Source organism: Nuphar pumila, chromosome 6 (genome assembly GCF_984573655.1).
Source record: "Nuphar pumila chromosome 6, dmNupPumi1.hap1.1, whole genome shotgun sequence".
NCBI lineage: Eukaryota > Viridiplantae > Streptophyta > Magnoliopsida > Nymphaeales > Nymphaeaceae > Nuphar > Nuphar pumila.
The window spans coordinates 11,321,690-11,332,563 of NC_143254.1; the positions used below are offsets into that span (position 1 = coordinate 11,321,690).

The following is a 10,874-nucleotide window of genomic DNA, read 5'->3' on the forward strand; positions in this document are numbered from 1 at the left end:
TGTAATTTTTTTACTTGAAGAAATCGCGCTAGCTGAACCTGCCGAACTACGATCTCTGTCCACGTCAGTGTAAAACTCCCATACCTTGCGCCCATGAGATTTGAACCTAGACTGCTCGTGTGTAAGCCCCATCCAACTACGCCGCACCCCTTGGGTCTCTACATTCGATGTATTTTAGATATTTTTCATGAACCAATATCCTCAGTGATACGAATTGAATTTGGTGTCATTTGGAATGAATTTATGTCTCATTTGCGATGAACGGCATCCAAAATACCATGTGTAAACTATTTTTTCAAACCGTTCATTTTGAAAACCTTAGATGCCGTTCATCCAGGATATCAACGACTCTGGAAAGGCGCAGAGTCTATTCAGTGTATTTGGAGATATGGTTTCATGAATGGACAGTCACTCGATTTTTTTTTGTGGTCTCATTTGGTGTCATTTGGGATGAATTTATGTCTCATTTGGTGTCTATTTAAGGGGGTTGGGGGTTCCCTCACCCAGCTCAGGACTAAGTGAGCAAAGTTTTTTCTTCACAAGAAGTTTGCCATTCTACTTCCAATCAATCCTCAATCTTAGTTTTCCTGTCACCAAAGCTCATAAACCACTCGCCGGCGAGCTGAATCATGACACCAGGAGTGCCCGGCGACGTCTTCAGTGGCACCGGCAAGGATGCCACGCTCAACACTGGCTACTCCAAGCGAGCCTACGTCACATTCCTCGCCGGAAATGGTGATTATGTCAAAGGGATCGTCGGGTTGGCAAAGGGGTTGCGCAAGGTGAAGACCGCCTACCCATTGGTGGTCGCCGTGTTGCCCGACGTGCCCGAGGATCATCGTAAGCTTCTCGAGTCACAAGGTTGTATTGTTCGCCAGATCGAACCCATATACCCCCCGGAAAACCACGTCCAGTTCGCCATGCCCTACTATGTGATCAACTACTCTAAGCTCCGTATTTGGGAGGTGGTTGCTGCAACTTTTGCTGCTTAGCATGTCATCATCATCATAAGCATCAAGTGATAGTCATAACCATTATAAATGTTCATGTCAATTCCACATGAATGTAAAAATGTTTATCATATATATATATATATATATATATATATATATATAGTCATTAGATTACGCTGAAATATGAGAACTAAAAATTTGGCCATTTTCAAGACTTTTTTTATTTTCAAACCCAACCATGTGGATGTGCGTGGCATGGTGAATTTTCTAAGAATCAACCGTTGGATTTATTTTGAATATTTATGAAAGATTATGAGCTATTGATTTTAAAGCCTTTATGCATCAAAATTGAATGCTTCAAGAGGGGGCTCTTATAAAACCAAGCATGTTGGGTTAGATTCAAAAAGAACAAACAATTCATAAAATTTGTGGTTCACCCATTAGTGCTCATATTCTAGTGACTATATATATAGAGAAAAATTGGTAGCTGCTCACATGTACTAAATCATAAATGCTAAATGGGTTTTTCTGCCTTTCAATTATTTTTTTTTGCAGTTTGGCATGATCGATTTACGAGGAATCCATACCTGGTTCATGTTTTTTTTATGAAAAAAATAATATTTGGCAAAGATTTTAAACCGTTGATTTTTTTTACCTTATAAAATCCCACCCATGTATCTAAAAGGAACGCTTCAAGAGCTGGTCCATATAACATATAAAATCAAGTACATATCAATTACATATGTCACATCTATCACATCAGTATGGTTAAAAATTAAAAAAAAAACTTAAAACCCCATTTAACACATTCACTTCGTACCTAACGTGCGAGCAACTATCAATTATATATATATATATATATATGAAGGAACCCACAACAATATTTTGATGCAGGTCTTTGTGTGACTAAGGGTGCAGTTTGAGGAATACAGCAAGATGGTGTACTTGGACGCAGACATCCAAGTGTACGAGAACATTGATCATCTGTTTGATTTACTAGATGGTTACTTCTATGCTGTGATGGACTGCTTCTGCGAGAAGACGTGGAGTCATTCACCCCAATTCTCGATTGGGTATTGCCAACAGTGCCCAGACAAGGTGAAGTGGCCTGCTAAGATGGGCAAAACCCCGGCCCTCTACTTCAATGCTGGCATGTTTGTCTTCGAGCCAAGCAGGCTCACCTACGACAACCTCATTGAGACCCTCCAAATCACACCTCCTACCCCTTTTGCCGAGCAGGTATTATAGCTGCTCTCTCTTCATTTTGGTGCACCTTCAACTATATATATATATATATATATATATATATATATATATATATATATATATATATATATATATATATATATATAGTCCTAAAGGCTTACCGCCAGGCATCAGCTTACTGCAAGCAAACGTGTTTTCAGTAGGGATGGCAGTGGACCAGGGGAAAACGGGGCTCCACCCCCGCCTTGCCTCGTTTGGACAGAGGGATGAAGGGCATGAAACGAGGATGGAGGCGGGATAAAGGTTAAAGTCCATCCCCGTGCGGGGATGGACTTATGCTTTCTCCTCCCTGCCCCATCCCCGTTCCGATCCCTGCCCCCACACCCAACCCCACCCTTTAAAAGTCTGATAATAGACACCTCCCTGCCCCATCCCCGTTCCGATCCCTGCCCCCCCACCCCACCCTTTAAAAGTCTGATAATAGACAGAGGGAAAACGGGCCCTCAATCCTTCTAAGGGATGATAATAAACAGAGGGAAAACGGGCCCCGCCACGCCTCGTTTGTACCTAGGATGGAAGACATGAAACGAGGATGGAGGCGGGGATGAAGGTTCGGATTTTGAGATGGGGGCGGGGGGGTGAAGACCTTGTCCTCCGTCCCCACCCCCACCCCCATTCCATTGCCATCCCTAGTTTTCAGCTCACTTTTCTGGTGTCAGCTTACTGCAAGCAAACATGTCTATTCAGGTCATTTTTCGCAAATCTGATCCTGCAGGTGTGTTCGGCATGATGACGAATGTTTTAAAAAATGGATGCTCAGATCATATTTTTTGATAAAAATATGATTTTTAAACTTTGAATATTTATAAAAAATTTAAATCGTCAAATTTTAAACCTTATAAAACCTAGTTGCGTGTAAGAGTGGGTTTTGTATAAAATCATTTTCATAGTTAAACTTGAGAAAAAAGTGAAAAAAGCCCCTGCTGGTAGGTAAAGAATGTGGTAAGCAGCTGCCACCTACTCATACAGGAAAAGTGGTATATATATATATATATATATATATATATATATATATATATATATATATATATATATATATATATATATATATATATATATATATAATCCTCTTTATTATCAAAATGATAACCATCTAATTTATCTTTTTTTGATTGAATAGGACTTCTTGAACATGTTCTTCCAACACACGTACAAGCCCATCCCTCTAGTTTACAACTTGGTTCTAGCCATGCTATGGCGCCACCAAGAGAATGTTGAGCTTGACAAAGTTAAAGTGGTTCACTATTGTGCTGCTGTAAGTATATTTATGTATTTTTTTATTTATTCAATTTTGTATAATTATTCTCTTTTTTCTATTGACCCTCCAAACACAATTATTGATTTTGTTATTTTTTGGGTTATTTTTCTGAGTGTAGGGCTCCAAGCCTTGGAGATATACAGGCAAAGAAGCCAACATGGACAGGAAAGACATCAAAATGCTAGTGAAAAAGTGGTGGGATATCTACAATGACGAGTCTCTTGACTTCAAGGGAGAAGATTCAATCCCAGATGGAGAGAAGTTGTCCAGGCCTGCCCTCATGGCTGACATACCTAAACCTGCAATTAACTTCATCCCTGCACCTTCAGCTGCTTGATCTCTCCAAGAGTGTAATTTTCATATATGTTGGTGTGATAAATATGTGATCGATATTTCATCTTCACCTAACTCCTTTCTTTCCACAACCTCTCTATTTATAATAAACCTCATCTTACAGTATTGTGAAAATTTTTGAGGTTATAATTTTTACTCTCTCTCTCTCTTTCTCTCTCTCTCTCTAAATACAGAACAAAGGAAGATACTGTCTACAAAGAGAACAGGGGTTGGGTGCAATATGATTGCAGAAATATTTGTGCATTAAGCACCTGATTGCCCTCCATCAGGCCTTGAGTCACGCAACTGACAGGCCCTGTCCCCAAGATTGAGGGTGATCAGGTGCTTAATGGACAAATATTTGTGCCATCATATAGCATGCACCTGATATTTTCACGTTCAAATAAGTATGTCAATTAATCATGGAGATGACTTCTAAGAACATGTGTGAAAGTAAGAAATGTCAAACATATTCAAACTATTGAAATAACTTCCAGATCTCTCCTTTGTATGTATCGTATATCACCTTCTCTAGAAATGTCAAAGAATCGGTCTCTTCAAGATGACGTACAAGCGTTTCAGATGGAACAAAATTCGAAGGATGTCGTCCATTTGGTTCAATGCCTGTGTAGAAGCTGATGATTGATGGTCCAAATAAGTATTTGTGCAATTTCTTTACATATCTGAACCTGGTCAATTTGATGTAAAAATCAATTGACAATTGAATCATGTTTTTTGTTTTTTAATGAAAAATATGAATTTTTCAGTTTGAATATTTACAAAAATTGTAGACCACTGATTTTTAAACCTTACAAGAACCCTTCACATTTCGGAATTGGACTATCTAATAGTCTATTCCTATAAAATCAAGCATGAAGAACACGTCTCTATGGTCAAATTAAAAAAAAAAATGGCAAAAAAACTTCAGAAGCCTAGTATTCTAGCTAGGGGTGGCAAAACATGACCCAATCCGCCTCTTAGGCGGGTTCGGGTTTGGCTTAAACTAACCTGTTTAATAAACGGGTTGACCCACCTAACCCATTTATTAAACGGGTCGGGTTCATGTTAGGGGTATGCCAACCCGCCAACCCATTTAATAAATGGGTTAGGCGGTCGGGTCAACCCGTTTACCCAAACCCGACACGCCAACCTGTTTACCCGACCCGCCAACCCGCCTGCAATTTAGTTTTGATCTCATCTTACAAATTTTGGCTCATCCATGCATTTGGTATTTAATATTGACTAACATACACTTCATATTACGGAGTTTTAAATGACCATAAGCAGGGCAGGTATAGCCAGCGCAGCTAGATCTCTGATGCTAAGTGTGGATTCTTCATATAAATATAAAAAACAAGAGTATGTTCAGTCCAGTAACATTTAAAAACCAAAGCACAAGTTTTTTTTTAATATTTTTACAGAAAAACTGTTTTTGTGAACAAACACCTGCTATACTTACTATCGCTGTACTGACAGCGGAAAACTCTGTGAGCTTACCCCATCACCAGCCAAGCTTGTATGAGGGGTGATGCCCATGAAATTTGAATCTAGACAAGTTTTAGGGAGGGTGTTAATATATATATATATATATATATATATATATATATATATATATATATATATATATATATATATATATATATATATATATATATTCAGCTTTATACCATTCACATACGTAATAAATAACTGTTTTAAAAACAATTGTTTTTTTATTTATTTTACTTTTTATATCTTTGTAGATTCAATAAGCTTTTGGGGGCTTTATGGTCAATTGACTATAGAGACGTTGAGGCTCCCCAATGTCTCTATGTGGAGCCTCACTATCTTTCTTTTTTATGTGTATAAATGGGGGTGTTTTCCCTATTTGTTTATGCTTTTTGTTTAAGTATTTAATCAATAAAGATATATTTTTTATTATTTTCTTGTGTTGCTCTTTTGTTGGCTTTTGTATTGTCTCTTAGTGGACTTGTGCTTTCTCACTGCACCAAACCCCTTGGGGGCAAAGCTTATAAGGTTTAATGTGGATTTTTTAACAGTCCATTGGGCACTTTCATACCTCTTCTGCTTGAAAAAGGATTGAAAACCTTCTTTATAATAATATAAGCATCCAATCAGATCGGCATATAAAATCAAATAAGTATTTAGATGTAAAATATTTTATGAAATCCGATTGATTGAACTTAAGTCTGGATATCCAACCCAAACCCGTACCAAGATATCCCATCAATTAGGTCAATCGAGCTCAAGCCCAAAAAAGAGTGGGTTCTACTCCCAGCGAAACCTAGGCTTGAAAACCTGGTCGGCTGGCCTGAGAGAAGCAAATATGTACGCTTACAGAGACTTAGAATCAGTAATGTATCGTGTGATCCATGTCTTAATTTCAATCTCTATTTAAAGAAACATCCTTCCTTGGAACATACTTGATTGCCAAACTTTTTGGTTCATTCAGAGTTGGCATCATCATGGTCTTTCTCATAGAGACAACCAGCTTCATAATCTCCATGCTTTTAGTTTACATCAAATAGGAGATTTGCTTCCTACCTCTCTTCTTTGGCTTTCTATGTAAAACTCACCCGAAGAATTCAAGTGGGACAGGTGAGTAAAAAAAAGAAGAAGAAGAAGAAGAGGAACCCTGAATGAATGGGGAAGACGGTTTCTCAACCGTCTCCTCCACTCATCGTGGGAAGGGAGTGAGGATAAACCTTGCCGCTCATGATCATCGGGTGGGAGGCTGAAGCTTATTTTCACCCACCGTGAGAGCTCTATAAAGAGCTCTCGCGATGAGTTTCTCTGCCCATGAGAGAGAGAGATACATTGAGAGTGACAATGAGGGAGTCGTAGGAACATGCCATCGAGAGGAGCCACTATTGGTAGGTACGTCCTTTCCCCCCTGTTTGTTTATTTTTTTAGAAAGTCGGCAGCCATGGCTGCTGACATATTGAAGAAACAAAAAAAAATGGCATCCATGGCTGCTAGCATTGTTATATATATATATATATATATATATATATATATATATATATATATATATATATATATATATATATATATAGAGAGAGAGAGAGAGAGAGTCGACAACCTCTGTGGTGGGAGGTGGAACTCTAGAAGGGGTTGTATTCCTTCCACTTTAATCCCAACCAAGATTTCAGTAGAATCGACTCGGTTTGGGGTGCAAACCAGACTGAGTCGGGTCTACCAGGTCTTGGGTCGGTCTGGGTGCAACAAAAAAAAGGAGTCTCGACTGACCAAACTGAGTCAGACTGACTCAGTCAAACTAAACTGGTCGAGGTGTGAACCCAGACCGGGTCGGGTCTGACCAATACCGACTCGGTTCGGGTCAGTCTATACAGAGTCTGATCAATGAGCCTCAAACCTGACTTGATCAACCGAACCGAGTTGGGTCTGATAGGGTCTCGGTTCTCTTTTGGGTCTGGATTGAACTGGACCAGACCTAGTCTGGGTCTAGTTTCAGTTGACATGGACTGATCCAAGTTGAACCAGATCCAAACAAAATTGAGTCTGGATCTAGTATGAAGCTAGATGGATTAGTCTTGGATCCATATCAAAACTAGATCTTGTTTCAATTTGAGATTAATCAGATCAATTTTGGATCCAATATATAGTTGGTTCTAGGTCCAACCCATAGCTGAATGGATCAGTTTTAGATCAACAATAAACTGGGTCTAGATCGGTATCAGAACTGGATCTGAATTCAACTTGTAATTTAGTATGGATCTAGGTTGATCCAGTTCAGTTTGTTCATGACTGGGACATAGCTGAACTAGTCTAGTATATCTCTGACTAAGACAGAACTGAACCCAGTTGAAACAATTGCATCCAGTCTGGTTACACCAAACTGAATATGGATCCACACCTTTTAGTAAGCGAATCCATTATGGATTTTTGACAATTCAATTGAGTTTGAACCCAAACCCAGTTGGGTTAGGACTAGGTTCAATAAACCTAGTATTCTAAACTCAAACTGAACATGTTTTGACCTACGATAAGTCAGGTTATATCACAAAGTTGAAATGACCAAATACCCTTAAATGTACCAAATATCTAATGAGGTAAAACATGCATAACTTCATGTGTTGGATTCATATCGTAGAGAGCAGTCTTTTTGTCCTATGATCCTGACCAAACTGGAGGCAAAAAAATCAAGGTATGGCAGATCACCTTGTGAGGGGTATTTTGGTAAAATTTTAAAATATAAATAATGTATGTATATTAATATGAACATGCTTGTATGATGAACATATTATATTGTTAGAGTCATTTGAGACTCAATTGCGATCAGAGTGCATCATTCACATTCAAGGTAAATGACATTAATTATAAGTAATCTTAGTTGTGAATAAATTGTATTGTGTTGCATGTTAGCATTAGTTGTTGTATATTAACATGTTTAGAAATATAACTTTTGAATGTGAACATGATATGCATAGAATGACCATGCATGAGTTGATTACAATGAGATGATTGTATGCACATGCCAATTGGGATATGTCATGCATATTAGAAAGAAATATTGTCTTTTAATAATATATCTATGTTATAATAATCTTTGAATAATATGCATTATGATGAGATTGTGATTAACCTTGAGTCTCATGAGTTTTGTCTTATTGTTGAATTCAAATTGAGATAAACATGCTTAACCTCTTAAATCTCGAAAGTAGCAATCTGTGAAAAAGGTTATCTGGTTCGCGGCCATAGTGCAACCACCATGAAAAGTGAGGCACCATTGATTTAATGATATAGAGACTCTACCTCGTTGCATACTTAGTATAATAAAAAGTGTGAACCCTAATACGATTTTGAGATTGAAAATGAAACTTGTCGCGATTATTTTACGATGGCACTCGTGAAAGAATGAGTGAAATATGAGCTTTAGAGTAAGGTTCAAGATAATGAACTTAAAATATGATTTAAGATTTTATATTCACATAATATTTGAGACTTTAGACAACCATGAATGGTTAAAAGCCATTTATGGTTAGGATGTAGCATGAACCACATGCCAAGTTTGAGCTTGACCTCCCAGCTAGCTATCGGTGGAGTCCTCCTTGTTGTTTTATAGCATTGCTTAGTGATCCAAAAATCATTAAGAGCATATGGTTCATAATCTAGTCAACAATGTAGAATTGAGGTGTTCTATATGGGTTGCTATGGTCATAGACGACTATAATCGATATAGCCGACCTAATGTTATAGTCTGTTGTGAGTGAGTATTAGATTAAGAGAGTTAAAATAAAATTTTAAAATATACAAATCTTATATAGTGTGTCAAAAACTAAACTCAACTTAAGGGCTTAATGCCCACTATAGTTGTAACTTAAAAGCATTTATTGCTTATAAATATTTCTTACTAAGTTATAAACTTACCTACCTGAATAATTATAATTGTAGGTTACAAGTACACGAGCGAAGGCAGGACATGATCAGCTACTTCGATTATGCGATAGAGATATTTGTTAGTTTTATTTATTGTCATTGAATATTCATGTAATCTTTATTTTTGTATGTTATGAATAATGAACCTTAAAGAATTTGAGTCTATTAAAGAAAAAAAATTAGTCATATTTTCTCTATGTGAACTATGTGTACTTTCCCTCTGAGAAGTAATACCAACCGAACCTGGATCAAGGTGTTACATTCTATTGTTAATCTCTATGATGCTGATGATCTTCTCCCTAATGCATGACTCCACTTTGCCTTCCCTACCGACATCGTAAGGTTGGATTCCAAGAAGTGAGGTGCATTCTTCTCTAAACTCCACATCATTAAATGACAATATCAACCCTACAATTGTCCTTGAAAGTTCAAGGACATGTTTCTTTATCTGCAAGAGTTTTTGCATTTAGGAAGCATTATATGATGATAATGATGAAATGCACTAAAATTATGTTCACTATCATAGATGAGTTTGGTAGATTCGAGGGCTGCTTGACATGACTAAGCAGATTTCACTTCACTTGGGATTTGAAAACGGCACAACCAAGTTGTTAGTTACTTGGCAGCCCAAGCCAAGCAAAATTGTTTGAACTTACCTGATAAGCATGAGGGTGTGTTTGGATTCAAGGAATCTAGTTGAATCGGAATCCAGTTCCACAAAAGTCAAGTGAATCTTCCCATTGTCCAGCCACAAATATGAATTTAGTAAAAACGAATTCCATCTCTACTGAATTCTCTAAATCCAAACACAAACCTAAGCAGAAAATCCTAGGAAAATTTTCCTTACATGCAGGCAAGATATTTTACTCTAAATATGTATAGAAGTTTTAAGAAATCTCCATTTAAACAGACAAGCTTCTCATTGGAAAACGTTGTATTGCATAGATAATAGTCATATTCCAAACTGCATATTAAATGGATTATTTGGAACACAATACATTATCATTAGGAAACCAACCGTCTATGTGTGAGATAAAAATGTTCTCTAATAAAAAGATGATCTAGAGGGATGTACCAAAAATCGATCTATCAAATTGTAACACATTTATAGACTAACCATCCATCTTAAAAGAACATGGACCACCATCAAATTTATAACTGTGTAAGCATGTGGATATGGGTCTTACTTTGAAACATATGGAACATGTATGTCGTGCTTTGCATTTAGGTCATTCCTCTCAAGTGAAAAGAACAAAAGCCCAACAAATACTTCAGTTTTTGTCAGTCACAAATTATGTCACAAAATATTGAAGCCTGCAAGCTTTAGCCTAGAAATTTTGAAACTTAGAACTTCTAGGAACACCACAATGGCTATCCCGCTCATAGCAAGTAGGAGAGACAACTCAGTTAAATAATGGTTTAGAAAATTGGATTATGAGCTAATCTAATTCGCCAATTCATCCATATTATTGGATTTAGACTTTAGATTACAGAAGAATTAGTTGATTCACACTATTAGAATCGCATCACAATCTGATCTCCAGTCCAGCTTCTTGGTCAAGCAATGCAGTTAAACTGATAATTATATATCCATGCAGTTGAATCAAAGCAGTTGTAACACCTGATTAGGAGCTGGAATACTAAGGCAAAAGGATATTAGTGAT

General features: G+C 37.2%; 1 protein-coding gene across 1 annotated transcript; it reads left to right on the top strand.

The window, feature by feature from the left end:
- The first annotated feature begins 509 nt into the window (after nucleotides 1–509).
- On the top strand, nucleotides 510–3,945 carry LOC149833955 (galactinol synthase 1-like). The gene is made up of 4 exons (XM_090011131.1): nucleotides 510–965; nucleotides 1,872–2,192; nucleotides 3,340–3,474; nucleotides 3,596–3,945. The coding sequence occupies exons 1-4, from the start codon at nucleotides 630–632 to the stop codon at nucleotides 3,812–3,814; spliced, it is 1,011 nt and encodes a 336-aa protein (XP_089867257.1). The 5' UTR covers nucleotides 510–629; the 3' UTR covers nucleotides 3,815–3,945.
- The last annotated feature ends 6,929 nt before the right edge of the window (nucleotides 3,946–10,874 follow it).